This window comes from Myotis daubentonii, chromosome 15, assembly GCF_963259705.1.
Source record: "Myotis daubentonii chromosome 15, mMyoDau2.1, whole genome shotgun sequence".
Taxonomy (NCBI): domain Eukaryota; kingdom Metazoa; phylum Chordata; class Mammalia; order Chiroptera; family Vespertilionidae; genus Myotis; species Myotis daubentonii.
Window position 1 is genome coordinate 4,700,131 of NC_081854.1, and position 15,697 is coordinate 4,715,827.

The 15,697-nt window shown below is 47.8% G+C and overlaps 2 protein-coding genes across 6 annotated transcripts in view; both read right to left on the reverse strand.

Annotated features, from left to right (window-relative positions):
• LOC132216097 (zinc finger protein 501-like) overlaps positions 1-15,697 on the reverse strand; it is a 182,584-nt gene that overhangs the window by 100,946 nt on the left and 65,941 nt on the right. For 3 of the 5 annotated variants that reach the window (XM_059665182.1, XM_059665184.1, XM_059665183.1), the window contains one exon: positions 12,805-15,281. The exons of 1 other annotated variant lie outside the window; for it this stretch is intronic. In XM_059665182.1, the coding sequence (XP_059521165.1) occupies positions 14,079-15,281 (1,203 nt within the window). In that variant the 3' untranslated portion in view covers positions 12,805-14,078. Of the gene's footprint in view, positions 1-9,196; positions 9,454-12,804; positions 15,282-15,697 lie in introns of those variants that run through there. One more of the 5 variants, XM_059665186.1, reaches the window with a different exon arrangement.
• LOC132216107 (zinc finger protein 595-like) overlaps positions 1-15,697 on the reverse strand; it is a 96,694-nt gene that overhangs the window by 15,097 nt on the left and 65,900 nt on the right. The window lies entirely within an intron of this gene.

The window sequence follows — 15,697 nt, forward strand, 5'->3', positions numbered from 1 at the left end:
AGGAATGCTTCCTGACCTGGGGAGTCTGCATGAAATGAAGGAGAGCATTATAGCCGGCCAGTGTGGCTGAGAGGTAGATGGCTGACCTATGGACCAGGAGGGCAGGGTTGGATTCCTGGTCAAGACACATTGCAGGATTCACACTAGACCCCCAGTGTGGGGTGTGCAGGAGGCAGCTGATCAATGATTCTTTCTCCTGATTGATGTTTCTCTGTCTCCCTCTCCTTTCCATTGTGAAATCAATAAAAATATTTTTTTAAAAAAGAGGGAGAAAAAAATTATGAAAAACAAGGGACAGAGAAATAAAGAAAATGTCAAAATTGACTATGATGAAAAAGGTAATGAAATAAGAAAACAACCTGCAAAGACAAGACCATCAGCAGTAGAGAAATAAATCAAAAGATATTCAAGGAAAAGCAAACACAGCCTCTGTCCCAGGACACATGTTTTACCTGAAAAGCAGCCATTTGTCCTGGTCCCGATCAGGGCCTCGGATGTTTTCTCAGGAGACAATACGTTGAGGAGCCACAGAATGTGCCTTCAAAGAAGCCAGCACAGCCTGTCAATCAGCTCCCCTCACACTCACAGTCAGAAGGACCTGGAAATGAGGAAAAGGCCACCCCTCCTTGGTCACATGAGAGAGTGAGGAACAATGAGCTCCTACATGGAGACCACACTGTGAGTTTTTGAGGGTGTGTCTTCATGTGTCTCTCCTCCCAAAGACATCCACAAACTCCTACAGAAATGAGAACGTGAGCTGCTGTCTTGACGCCTCAAACCAAACAGAGCATCCCCTTACCTCCCCTGAACAAAGCCTGCTCCCCACTCTCACAAAGGCATCCTGCACCCCTCCTGCTAATCCCCGTCCTCACCTTCCATCACCTGGAGGCCCTCAGTAACTAATGATGCCCCACCCAGAGCAGCTGTCCAACTCCATGGGGGAAAGCCCACCTGAGGGCATTTTTAAAAGCTCCTCAGGGGATCTGGGAAGACACAGGGGACTTATCTCAGGATGTTTTTAAATAATAAATTAAGTGTCAGACATAGAAAAAGTAAAACCATGGAAGCAGCACACACAGAGACACAAAACACCACAGCAACAAAGCTAAGGCTTCTAATATTCCGTGAAAAGGCATCAGCTGGTGACAAACCCAGGTCACCTCCTCGTTGCCATCCAAGGAATGACACATGAGAAACAGACAAGTCTCTCCCCTCTGAGTGAATAAGAGTTGCAATTGGAAGCAAATTATTATAAAAGTAGAGGCCGGGTGCATGAAATTTGTGCGGGGGGGGGGGGGTCCCCCCTAAGCCTGACCTGTACCTTCTCCAATCTGGGCCTAAATGGGTAGTCAGACATCCTCTCGAAATCCAGGACTTCTGGCTCCTAACTGAACACCTGCCTGCCTGCCCTAACCACTGTCCTAACCTGCCTGATGCCCCTAACTGCCCTTCCCTGCCGGTCTGATCCCCCTAACTGCCCTCCCATGCTGGCCTGATCCCCATAACAGCCCTCCCCGACCAGCCTGATCCCCCTAAAAGTCCTGCCCTGCCGGCCCAGTCATCCCCAGCTGAACTCCCCCGATGGCCTGGTCACCCGTAACTACCCTCCCGATGGCCTCGTTGAGCTTAACTGCCCTCCCCTGCCAGCATGATCCCCCTAAATGCCCTCCTCTGCTTGCCTGATCCCCCTAAATACCCTCCCCTGCTGGCCTGATCCACCTAAATGCCCTCCCTGGCCAGCCTGGTTCCCTTAACTGCCCTCCCCTGCAGTCCTGGTTCCCCCCAAGTGCCCTCCCTCCCCATAAGGCCTGGTCACCCCAAACTGCCATCCCCTGCAGTCCTGGTTCCCCCCAAATGCCCTCCCTCCCAGGAAGGCCCGGTCACCCCCAACTGCCCTCCCCTGCCAGTCTTGTTGACTCTAAGTGCCCTCCCCGGCCAGCCTGGTGGCCCCTAACTGCCCTCCCCTGACGGCCTGGTCACCCCTAACTGCCCTCCCCTGACGGCCTGGTCGGCCCTAACAGCCTCTGCCAAAGACCCCCGCCACGGTGGCTTTGTCCAGGACATCTGGATGGTTGTCCAAAGGATGTCCAGTCTAATTAGCATATCCACCTTTCATTAGTATAGATAAACCAGCAGTCAGACATCCCTCTTGTAATCTAGGACCTTTGGCTCCTAACTGAACACCTGCCTGCCTGCCCTAACCATTGTACTTACCTGCCTGATCCCCCTATTGCCCTCCCCTGCTGGCCTGATCCCCCTAAATGCCCTCCCCTGCTTTCCTTTTCAACCTAATGGCCCTCCCCTGCTGGCCTGATTCCCCCATCTGCCCTCCCCTTCTGACCTGGTTGCCCATAACTGCTCTCTGCTGCGGGCCGGTTCACCCCTAACTGCCCTCCCTGACCTGCCTGATTCCCCTAAATGTCCTCCCCTGCTGGCCTGGTTGCCCCTAAATGCCCTCCTCTATCGGCCCGGTCACCCCTAACTGCCCGGTCACCCCTAACTGCCCTCCCCGATGGCCTGGTTGCCCATAACAGCTTCTGCCAAGGCCCCCGTCACAGTAGATTTGTCCAGAAGGACGTCCAAAAGATGTCTAATCTAATTAGCATATTAACCTTGTATTAGTATAGATAAACTGGCAGTTGGATAGCTCTCTTGCAATCAGTGACCTCTGGCTCCTAACTGCAAACCTGCCTGCCTACCCTAACCACATTGCTTACCTGCCTGATGCCCCTAACTACCCTCTCCTGGGGCTTGATTCCCCTAATTGCCCTCCCTGGCCAGCCTGATCCCTATATATGCCCTCCCCTGTCTGCCTTGTCGCCTCTAACTGCCATCCTAACTGCCCTCTCCTGCCGGACTGGTCGTCTCTAACTGTCCTCCCATGCTGGCCTGGTCATCCCTAACTGCCCTCCCCAGCTGGCCTGGTCACCTCTAACTGCCCTCCCCGGCCCTCCTGACCACCTAAATGTCCTCACCTGTCAGCCTTGTTGCTCCTAACTGCCATTCACTGCCATCCTGGTCATCCTAACTGCCCTCCCCTGCCGGCCTGGTCGCCCCCAACTGCCCTCCCCTGCCGGCCTGGTCACACTCAACTGTGCTCCCCTGCTGGCCTGATCCCCTAACTGCCCTCCCCTGCTGGCCTGATCCCCATAAATACCATCCCCTGCTGGCCTGATCCTCACAATTGCCCTCCCCAGCCGGCCTCGTTGTCCCTGTCATCCCCTGCCGAGCTGGTCACCCCTAACTGTCTTCCCCTGCTGGCCTGGTCACCCCTAACTGCCCTCTCCTGATGGCCTCGTTGCCCCTAACAGCCTCTGCCATCGTGGCTTTGTCCAGAAGAATGTCAGGATGGCTGTCTGGAAGATGTCCAGTCTAAATAGCATATTACCCTATTATTAGTACAGGTAAACCGGCACTCGGACATCCCACTCATAATCCGGGACCTCTGGCTCCTAACTCCTCACCTGCCTCCCTGCCTTAACCACTCTGCATGCCTGCCTGATCCCCCTAGCTGCCCTCGCCTGCTGGTCTGATCACCCTAACAGCCGTCCTTTGCCTGCCTGATCCCCCCAACTACCCTCCCCTGATGGCCTGGTCACCCCTAAACGCCTCTGCCTCCGCCACAATAGCTTTGTCCGGAAGGACATGAGAATGGTTGTCCAGAAGATGTCCAGTGTAATTACCATATTATACTTTTATTACAATAGATAAACTGGCAGTCGGACATCCATCTCGCAATCCGGGACCTCTGGCTCCTAACCGTTCATCTGCCTGCCCTAACCACTCTGCCTATCTTCCTGATCCCCCTAACTGCCCTCCCCACTACCCTGATCCCCCTAACTGCCCTCCCCGCTACCCTGATCCCCTTAAATGCCCTCCCCTGCCGGACTGGTCACCCTTAACGGCCCTCCCTATTGGACTGTATTCCCCTAAACCACCCATGCCTCGGCCCCCACCACTGTGGCTTGGTCCAGAAGGATGTCCAGATGGTTGTCTGGAAGATGTCTGCTCTAACCAGCATATTGCCCTTTTATTAGTATACATAAATCGGCAGTCGGACATCCCTCTCACAATCCAAGACCTCTGGCTCCTAACCGCTCACAAGCCTGCCTGCCCTAACCACTCTACCTGCCTGCCTGACCCCCGTAACTGCCCCCCCCGAATGATCTAACTGCCCTCCCCTGCCAGCCTGCTTGGCCCTAACGGCCCTCCCCTGCCGGACTGATCCCCCTAACTGCCCTCCCTGGCTGGCCTGGTCCCCGTAAATGACCTCCCTGCTGGCCTGATCCACCTAAATTCCCATCTCTGCCGGCCTTATCCCTATAAATGCCCTCTCCTACCAGACTGGTCACCCCTAACTGCCCTCCTCTGCCAGCCTGGTTGCCTGTAACCGCCTCTGCCTCAACCCCTGCCACCATGACTTTTTCCGAAAAGACGGCCAAGATGATGTTCGGGAAGATGTCAGGTCTAATTAGGATATTACCCTTTTATTAGGATAGATTCCCAAGCCTTATAAACTGGAGATTTATAAGTCTGATTCAATCTGTGTAACAAAAAAAAATCAGCTGTTAAATATATGAAGCCATGCTTAGGCGGCTCAATCACTGGTAGCAACAAGGAGGTTATGGTTAGATTCCTAGTCAGGGCTTATGCCAAGGTTTCAGGTTTGATCCCCTGTGAGGAGCCTGCAGGAGGCAGGTGATCAATGATTGTGTCTCCTCATTGATGTTTCTCTCTCTCTCTCCCTCTCCCTGTGAATTTGATATCGATAAAAAATATACTTTATATACTTTAAAATTTATATCTACAAATATTTATATGTGTGTGTGCCACAAGCTGATATATCACAACTGAATCATCCACATCCCATCAGCTCAACACTTGCCCAGATCAGGGTTCCCTCCTCCCACTACATGTATTTCTGTCTGTGGATCTGTCTCTGTCTCCTGCTCCCTTTCTCTCCACTGTGGTCCTTTCCTGTGTCCCCCTCTCCCCTGCTCTCTCTCCCCTTTTCTCTCTGTCTGTCCTACACCTGGACCATGAAACTCCTGAAACCTACTTCCCTTCAGGGGCTCTTTCTCCTGGTCTCTGAGGCTCCATCTCCACACACGTCTGCGTCTTCCCCTCCCCACGCCCGCGGCCCCTCTGCTGCCTGTTCCCGTCTGTCCGCTCCCACAGCTGCTGACTCAGGGCTGCTCCCTCTGCTCCCTCATCCCTCAGCCCCCCTTTCTGTCCCTGCACTCGCTCCCCAACTCTTCTCCTCTGAACCCGTGTCTCTGTCTCAAGTGCCTCCTCCTGTGCGGCCCCCACTTCTGCTCCCCAGGACCCGCTCCCTCTCAGCCCCCCTTCCTCTCTCTGGGTCCCCCTCCTCCCTGTGTCTCCACTTCCTTCCTCCTCAGGCCACTTTCCTGAGTGACCCCCTCACTCCTACCGTCGCCGTCCACTCCCCCCCCACACCCTCTATGGGCCCCTCTCTGTGGACCCCTCGCTGCCCTTCCTCCCGCCCACGTGTCTGTCTCTCACTCCCTCTCCTGACCCCCCAGCCTGGGCCCCCGCCCCCCGCAGTCACCGCGCCCACAAAGCCCCTCCCTGCGGGCAGGTCGCCTCTTCAGGGGACACCGCGTCCTTCCCCCTGAGCCCCCCCATGGACACTGTGCTCCCCGGGCAGGCAGACCCCTTATTAAATGGGGGTGGGCCTAGGAGGGGGGTGCAGACCCCCAGGCCGGGAGCCACCCGGGCTCTTTGGGCGGAAAGCGCCGGGCGGGGGGAGGGGCGCAAAGGGCGGGAACCCCCTGACCCAGACTCTCAGCCCCGCGGGGAGCACCGGCGGCCCCGGGAACGGTTTTCAGCGGGAAAACCGCGCGGCAGGCGGTGGCCACAGCCACAGGCGGAGAGACCCCGGGCCGGGGCCTCTGTTTCCTCCCAAAGGAACGTGGCGCCCGCACCGCGCAGCCTCCCGGGACCGGACTCACCGCTGAGAGGCTCCGGGGCGGGGACCCCAACAAGGACTCCAGCGCCGGCAGCGCCCTCAGCCTTCCCTGCGGGGAGGGGACGGGGAGCGTCAGCTTTAAAGACAAACACCCTCCTCAGGGGAACCGCCACCTTCCCCTCCACAGCCGCTTCCGTCTGCAAGGAACTGCGCAGGCGCCTCCCTGCGGGGTGGGCGGGGCCGCGCTGGATGGATAGAGAGGGCCAGGTGGCTTTTTTGATGTCACAATGCACCCCAGACAGAGCGCTGTTCCTTTATTAGGGTGCTAGCGAGTAAATGGCAGCTGTGGCAAAAGCATGAAGAGGGAGGAGGAACCTGGAATTCACACAGAAGTTTCCCAGCTCCCAGAGGCTGTGCTTAGAGCTACTGGCTGGTCTGCCCTTCAGCTGCAGGTGTCCCAGGGAGGGGTCTTTCCCAGGATCTTCACAAGCCGGGAGCACATTCTTACAGTGAAGTTACAGAGAATTCAAAAGGCGGGCAGATTGGGTTTGAAACCAGAACTTTCTGCCTGTGATTCGCCTGGATCCTTAAACCCTCAGTGAGAAGGGGGGAGGGGAAGGGCAGCCTGCTCTCTCAGCCCCTCCCTGTCTCCCCAAGTGAAGGGAGAGGCAGCTTGAGTTAGAGAAGCAGGAGGGTGGGGGTGTCAGAGACACACCCAGATATCCATTCATGTTGGCACTTGATGAGATAGTCCCATCCATCATAGTGGGAAACAGGTTTATGTATTTTTCAAGGGATAAAAATTTTCTAGTTGTAAGTAGTGGTTTTTGAAATCTTTGTTTTCTGGGAATGCAGTTTTAAATGAATATTTTGACTTTAGTAGTACCTATAGGCTAGTTAATGGGACATTGATATCAATGTAGAATGTATCCTGTTAGTTTTCCTATTATTTGGGAAACAAAACAATTGAAAATCAATATTTAAAAGAGTTATAAGAATAATAACTATTATCATTTTACTTAGACCCATCACCATTTTTATTTTTATTATTTTCCAGTATTTTCATGAATATAGGTATTCATTTCAGTATTATAAATTTTTATTTACTTTAAAGATATGACCTGTTTAGAAACCTGTAATTTAGAGTAAGCCGGACCAGAGGATTATGTTTAACTTATATAAATATTTAATTGGTTTATGCCAATAAAATATCACCTCTTAGTATTGCCACCTGAAGCCAGAAAACACACCACATATAATAAACAGTTAAACACATAGACAATCCATTCTACAAAGATGGTGACTTACACACTGAAGATGACACAGCAATGCTAAAGGAAGCAGATACAAATAAACTGAAATACATTCCTGGCAGCCTGACTTGTGGCTGAACAGAGCTCCCCCTGTGAAAGCACACTGACCACCAGGGGGCAGCTCCTGCATTGAGCGTCTGTCTACCCCCTGGTGGTCAGTGTGTGTCATAGGGACCAGTGATTCCCAGTCACTCTGCTGTTAGGATCAATTTGCATATTACCCTTTTATTATATAGGATAGAAGCCTGGTTCATGGGTGGGGACCGGCTGGTTTGCCCTGAAGGGTGTCCCAGATCAGGGTGGTGGTCCCGCTAGGGTGCCTGGCCAGCCTGGGTGAGGGGCTGAGGGCCGTTTTCAGGCTGGCCAACCCCCCAGAAGGGACCCTCACCGCATGAGGGTGTGGCCAGCCTGGGTGAGGGCCTGATGGCTATTTGCAGGCTGGCCACAGCCCCTTCAGGGTGGGGGTACCCACTGGGGTGCCTGGCCATCCTGGGTGAGGGGCTGATGGCTGTTTGCAGGCTGGCCACAGCCCCCAGCCACCCAAGCTCCCAGTGGAGGCTGGCTGGAAGTAGGTATCTGGGATTTATCTTCTATAATTGAAACTTTGTTGCCTTGAGTGGAGGCCGCAGTCAGGCAGGGCAGATAGGAAGCTTGGCTTCCTCCATCAGCAGGGCAATAGAGCCTCCTGCTTGCTCCAGGTCAGTGGCTGCCAGTTGCCATCTTGGTTGGGTTAATTTGGATATAGTCGCTCTGATTGGCTGGCGGCCATGGCTTGGAGCATAGCAGAGGTGCTGTCAATTTGCATGTTTCTCTTTTATTAGATCAGATAGAGGCCTGGTGCACGGGTGGGGGTTGGCTGGTTTGCCCTGAAGGGTGTCCCGGATAAGGGTGGGAGTCCCGCTGGGGTGCCTGGTCAGCTTGGGTGAGGAACTGAGGGCTGTTTTCAGGCTAGTTAAGCCCCCCAGTGGGGACCCTCACCCCATGGGATTGTGGCCAACCTGAGTTTAGGTCTGATGGCTGTTTGCAGGCTGGCCACATACCCTTCAGGCTGGGGGTCTTGTTAGGGTGCCTAACCAGCCTGGGTGAGGGGCTGATGGCCGTGTTCAGGCTGGCCACGGCCGCAGGCTGGAAGCATGTATCTGGGATTTATTTACCTTCTATAATTGAAACTTTGTAGATTTGAGTGGAGCTCAGGGCTGGCCAGGGCAGGTGGGAAGCTTGGCTTCCTTCATTGCTGGGGGCAACTCCAGCTCCATGGCTGCCACCATTTTAGTTGGGTTAATTTGCATATTCGCTCCTGATTGGTTGGTGGGTGTGGCTTGTGGATGTACGGTCAATTTGCATGTTTCCCTTTTATTATATTAGATATAACCTATTTTGTTCCCCTAACCCCACTCCCAAATCCTATATTTTTTCTTTTGTTTTCTATTTCTGAATGATCTGTCACATATGCATAAGAAACCTGTCAAGCCCTGGGCGGCTTGGCTCAGTGGATAGAGCATCGGCCTGCGGACTGAAGGGTCCCAGGTTCGATTCCGGCGGAGGGCATATGCCTGGGTTGCGGGCTCGTTCCCCAGTAGGGGGTGTGCAGGGGGCAGCCAATCAATGATTCTCTCTCATCGTTGATGTTTCTGTCTCTCTCTCCTTCTCCCTTCCTCTCTGAAATCAATAAAGAAATATATTAAAAAAAGCCGAAACCGGTTTGGCTCAGTGGATGGAGCGTCGGCTTGCGGACTGAGGGGTCCCAGGTTCAATTCCGGTCAGGGGCGTGTACCTGGGTTGCGGGCACATCCCCAGTGGGAGATGTGCAGAGGGCAGCTGATCGATGTTTCTCTCTCGTCGATGTTTCTAACTCTGTCTCTCTCCCTTCCTCTCTGTAAAAAATCAATAAAATATATTTTAAAAAAAAGAAGAAAAAAAAAGAAATATATTAAAAAAAAAAAAAAGAAAGAAACCTGTCAAATATATACACTGAAGAAGACATTGGGACACATTTTTAGCTCAAGAATCATTGATTCCTGCTCTAGCTGGTGTCACTCAGTGGATACAGCACTGACTCATGGACTGAGAGTCCTGGCTTTGATTCTGGTAAAGGGGACGTACCTACCTTGCAGACTGGATTCCTAGCACGTGCAGGAGTGTTCCAATCAATGTGTCTCTCTCACACTGATGTTTCTCCCTCTGTGTCTGTCCCCCTTGTTTTCACTCTCTCTAAAAATCAATGGAAAAATAGACTCAGGTGAAGATTCACAACAAAAAGATTCATTAATTTTGTCCTGGCCATGGAGTAACTTTGCTGGTTGCAGCATCATCCTAATGTGCCAGGATTGTAAGTTTGAGCCCAGACTGGGGCACACTCAGGGGTCAAAAATAAACAACAAAAGAATCACTAATTCTGCAACATTTTGTATGATAGTATATTCTCTGTTATGTAAGCCTAAAAAGAAGTAAAACCATTGATCACATATCCAATAATTACATCTCCCTTTATACCCACAATAATTTTTACCACAATGTGTTAGTGAACATCTAATATGAAGTATATTTCATTGAAAAAAATTTCATCTATAAACAAACAGCAGGACATTCTCTGTGTAGTGAGTACACATGAGTGAGAGTAAGCTAAGTCCTGGGAGCTTCGTGTTTTGTTGTTGTTATTGTTGTTTATTTGTCCAATAGCAATGTATCTCCCAAACTTTCAATCTATCTCAGCATAAGAATTTATTTAAAAAAAATAAAACCTGCCGAGAGAACCAAGATGGTGGCGTAAAGGTAAAATTTTCAAAACAACAACATTGAAACTACCAACTATAAGACAAAACAGTTATCATTCAGACCATGGGAAAGCTGGCCCAGTGGAAGTTCTACAACTGGAAGGAAAGAAAGCAGAGCATTGAGACTGAGTAAGATGTGCAGAGGTGCCAAGAAAAGAGGTACGGAGTCGCGCACCAGGCCGGCTGCAACTGGATGCGTGGTTTTTTTCAATCGGAAGGGGTTACAAACTCTCAAATCCACTGAGCTTGTTTGGAGCGGGATTCTGAGGTCCCAGACCCCTACAGGGAGAGGCGGGACGGCCTTGCAGCGGGTCGGAGAGCGAGGGTGGCTTTCTCGTGGAGCTATTCGCCAGCACTCGGGGACGCGGAGACGCCATTGCTCCGCCCTGGTGATTCCTTGAGATCCTGCTCTAATCAATTTACATCCCCAACCAAGCTGTGCCGGTGGCACAAAAGGAACCACCTGCGCTTATCCCAACAAACTGAAGATTTCAACTCCTTGCATCCACAAGGGACACACTCAAGAAGCAGAATCAGGTTCGGAGGAAGCCGGAGCAGGACCCGGCTGGGCTGGCGACATGGAACCACTGTACCAGCAAATGCACAAGCAGGTCCACCAGATCCAGTCTCACATGGGCCGCCGGGAGATGGCAGACAAGCAGTCTGTGCACTTAGTAGAAAACAAAATCCAAGAAGGCATACCAGATATTCAGCCATCAAGAATGCCTGGAGATTTTGTCCAGCAAGGAGCTGCCCAACAAAAGACAGAATGCCAAACTTCATGTTGACCAGTTAAAGTATGATGTCCAGAACCTGCAGACTGCTCTCAGAAACTTGCAGCATCGGTGATACGCAAGGGAGCAGGAGGAGAGACAGCAAGAGGAACTTCTGTTTCGCACCTTCCCCCCCCAACGTGGGATGCGGCGCCCCTGTGAGGCTGTGACGACCCCTGTGAGGCACCAACAGCCCCTAGAATTTTCTAGAAACCGTCGCTAAATGTAGTGAGATCCTCAAGAAATCTAATGAGACCCTCGAGGTTGTGATAAAGGACCAACTAGAAATTAAGCATACACTGACTGAAATAAAGAATATTATACAGACTCCCAACAGCAGACCAGAGGATCGCAAGAATCAAGTCAAAGATTTGAAATACGAAGAAGCAAAAAACACCCAACCGGAAAAGCAAAATGAAAAAATCCAAAAATACGAAGACAGTATAAGGAGCCTCTGGGACAGCTTCAAGCGTACCAACATATGAATTATAGGGGTGCCACAAGAAGAGAGAGAGCAAGATATTGAAAACCTATTTGAAGAAATAATGACAGAAAACTTCCCCTACCTGGTGAAAGAAATAGACTTATAAGTCCAGGAAGCACAGAGAACCCCAAACAAAAGGAATCCAAAGAGGACCACACCAAGACACATCATAATTAAAATGCCAAGAGCAAAAGACAAAGAGAGAATCTTAAAAGCAGCAAGAGAAAGAAACTCAGTTACCTACAAGGGAGTACCCATACTACTGACTGTCAGCTGATTTCTCAACAGAAACTTTGCAGGCCAGAAGGGAGTGGCAAGAAATATTCAAAGTGATGAATGCCAAGAACCTACAACCAAGATTACTTTATCCAGCAAAGCTATCATTCAGAACTGAAGGTCAGATAAAGAGCTTCACAGGTAAGAAAAAGCTAAAGGAGTTCATCACCACTAAACCAGTATCATATGAAATGCTGAAAGGTATCCTTTAAGAAGAGGAACAAGAAGAAAAAGGTACAGATACAAATTATGAACAACAAATGCACATCTATCAACAAGTGAATCTAAAAATCAAGTGAATAAGTAATCTGATGAACAGAATAAACGTGATTATAATAGAATCAGGGGCACAGAAAGGGAGTGGACTGCCTATTCTTGGGGGGGAAAGGGGTGTGGGGGATGCGGGAAGAGGCTGAAAAAAATCGTGCACCTATGGATGAGCACAGTGTGGGAGGAGGTGGGAACCGGCTGGAGGGGAGCTATAGGGGGGAAAAGAGGAACAACTGTAATAATCTGAACAAGAAAGATTTAATTAAAAAAAAAAACTATTTACATGGGTTAATTCCATCGCAATAAAGAAGTAAACGGCTAACAATGAGAAATCCTTAAGGTTTCCAATGAAAAACAGGACAAGAAAAATCATTCCAATTACAAAGTACACAGATACCAATTTGTGGTATTCCGAAAATTCATATTCATATTAAAAACTATACGTGTCAGCATGAGAACGTGAATGGTGGGCTACCTACCTCATGAAAATAAAGAAAAATATTCACCAAATTCTACTGTCAGTCATTGCATTTTTAAATTCAAAACTACTGAGTGCAAGTTACAGGGCTTTGAAGGGCTGATGTGGGATAGGAAGAGCTTTACATGCTGTGGTCATAGCACTGCAAAAGGAATGGCAGCTTAGAAGACAAAGTGAAAAGGAAAGAAGACAGAGAGGAACAGGAAATGAGAAATGAAAGAAATGGAATTAATGTTTCTGAGCTCAGCCCGATGTGTACACTGGACACTGGGAAAAGTGTCCTCTCTCCACATGCAGCGTTCATGCCAATTCTGCATCCTGGGTACAACAATGTCACTGCAATATCCCTCTTAATCACAGAAAATCTATTACACAGACAGCACTGTCCTGAGTGTAGTTCCAATCACCTAAATGTGACAACTACAAATTGACATGCCCTCAAAAAGTTTTCACCTGAACACACTGGCAAAGAAAAGGAAGTATCCTTGATGACATCATTTACAAAACTTGAGAACTATTTTTAAAAATTTATTCAACAGTATTATTCTCTAATAGAAGAAAATAATGCGCCGTACAATGTACCCAATATTCCATGGGAATGTGTACACAAGTGAAGTCCATATAATATACAGCTGCTCACAGATCTTTAAGACAGAAACAATCAACCCCATGATTTCACTGACACACACCAGATATAAAACATAGCAGCATCAAGTGGTATGGGAGTAGAATCACATTAACATTTCCTTTTAAAAATACTTCAAATGATTTCAATATAAATGAGATAACACTCTAAGTAATTGTACATATGGAAACATCAACTCTTTTGATATATTCAAGTATACAAACATTACCTAACAACATTTAAAGTTTGGAGTACACTGTGCATACTGATTTAGGGCAATACCTGAAAGGCATTTTGGCTATTGATCTAGTGTGAATTCAGTGAGACTTTAAAATTCATAATCAATTAAATACTTGGATAAACTTTTTACATCTTTAAAGCCACTTTAAGGCATAAATTCCTTGGAGATTTGTAAACTGTATATTTTAAAGAAAAGTCATTCCTCATATATTAAAAAAAAAGTGGAATTTCTACCCAATTATAATCCCTGATAAGACTGGGGCTGTAGGTTCAATTATATGATTTCCCACATTTTTCAGTTTTAAGGTTTCCCTCTAGAATAAACTCCAATGTGAGCAATAAGCTACAGATGCGGATTAAAAACTTTAGGACAATGTTTACATTTGTATTGATTCTCTCCAGTTTTAATTCTGATGTTGGGTAAGGTATGCATACTGAGTAAGCTTTGTCACATTCTTTATATCTGCTGGGCTTCGATCCAGTAATAATTCCAAGAGGTTCTATGACATGTAAATGAGAATACACACTTTGACATATCCCTCAGAATTTGTAAGACCTTATCATTATCAATGAAAGCATCGTTAAATCTTTGGATAACTTTATATTTTTGTTGTTTCTCTTTAGAATGCTCCGTAAAATGTTAAGTTTGAACACAGGTTAAAGGCTTTCTCACATTTTCTACAGTGTAACGCTTCCCTATAAAATCTCCGATGTTCAGTAAATTTTGAGCTGTGGGTAAAGGCACCAGCCTATTCTCTACATTTGTACAGTATCTCTCTGTTCAGAAGTCTCTAAGGTACAGTAATATGTGAATGGCTTTTTAAAGTTTTTTACATCTTTCCCATTCATGTCTTCTTTCCAGTATGAATTCTGTGATATTCCGTAAATTTTCCCTGCTGTTCAAGGACTTACAACACTACACACATCTGTAAGATGTCTCTCCAGTATGAACTCTCTGATGCTTAGTAAGGTTTGAGGATCTGCCAAAGGATTTGCCACATTCTCTACATTTATAAGGCTTCTCTCCAGTATGAACTTTCTGATGCATTGTAAGGTTTGAGGCTCTCCCAAAGGATTTGCCACATACTCTACATTGATAAGGCTTCTCTCCAGTGTGAACCCTCTGATGCTTAGTAAGTTCTGAGGAACTGACAAAGGATTTGCCACATTCTCTGCATTTATAAGGCTTCTCTCCAGTATGAACTCTCTGATGCGTAGTAAGGTTTGAGGAGCTGCCAAAGGACTTGCCACATTGTATACATTTATAAGGCTTCTCTCCAGTGTGAACTCTCTGATGATAAGCAAGGGTTTCAGATCTGGTAAAGGCTTTGCCACATTCTATACATTTATAAGGCTTCTCTCCAGTGTGAATTCTCTGGTGCTTTGTAAGGTTTGAGGCTCTCCCAAAGGATTTGCCACATTCTCTACATTGATAAGGCTTCTCTCCAGTGTGAACCCTCTGATGCTTAGTAAGTTCTGCAGAGCAGACAAAGGATTTGTCACATTCTGTACATTTATAAGGCTTCTCTCCAATATGAACTCTCTTATGCTTAGTAAGGTTTGAGGAGCCGCCAAAGGACTTGCCACATTCTATACATTTATAAGGTTTCTCTCCAGTATGAACTCTCTGATGCATTGTAAGGTTTGAGGATCTGGTAAAGGCTTTGCCACATTCTATACATTTATAAGGCTTCTCTCCAGTGTGAACTCTCTGATTTAAAGTACAATCCGAAGGCCAATGAGATGTTTTACCAAAATCTTCACATGTATAAGGTTTTTCTCGACTATAGATTTTTTTCAGTCTATTTACACTGAATATTTGACTGAAGACTCTCCCACACAGATTCCATTTATAAGCCTCCTCCCCAGTATGAGTATTCTCTTGTTCAGTGTAATTTAATGATTGCTGAAAAGACTGGACACATTTATTTCCTTTGTGTATCTTCTTCACAATAGGAATAACCTGACATATATTGTGATTGGACATTTGGTCAAAGACTTTTCTAATTTTATAATGGTTCTCTGCAAGCTCGCCTGTCCGATGATTAAGATATGACTCTTGCTTAAAGTTTTTCCAATGTTTATTCCATTGATATCTGCTGTCTCCATAATATGTACTCTGGTAATAATGGGAGATAGAAAGACCTTTAGTGACAGTTATAAATTCATTAAACATGCACACTTGTTCTGTAAGAACCATTTTGTGATACTCATTAAACCAAGATCGTTGTATAAAAAAGAGCTTTCCTAATTTATTGAAATTATCGACAAATAATAAATACAAAAAATTAATTGTTAGAGGAAGAATATTAAATCCTTGTTTAAAAGACTGACAAAAATAAAAAGACTGACAAATTGCCTAGCCAGCATGGATCAGCGGTTGAGCTTCGAGGTATGAACAAGTAGGTAATGGATCCTTCCTGGTCAGGGCCACATGTCCCAGTTGCAGGATCAGTCCACAGTGGGAGGCATGCAGGAGGCAGCCAATGAATAATTCTCTCTCATCATTGATATTTTTGGCTCTCTCCTCCTCTC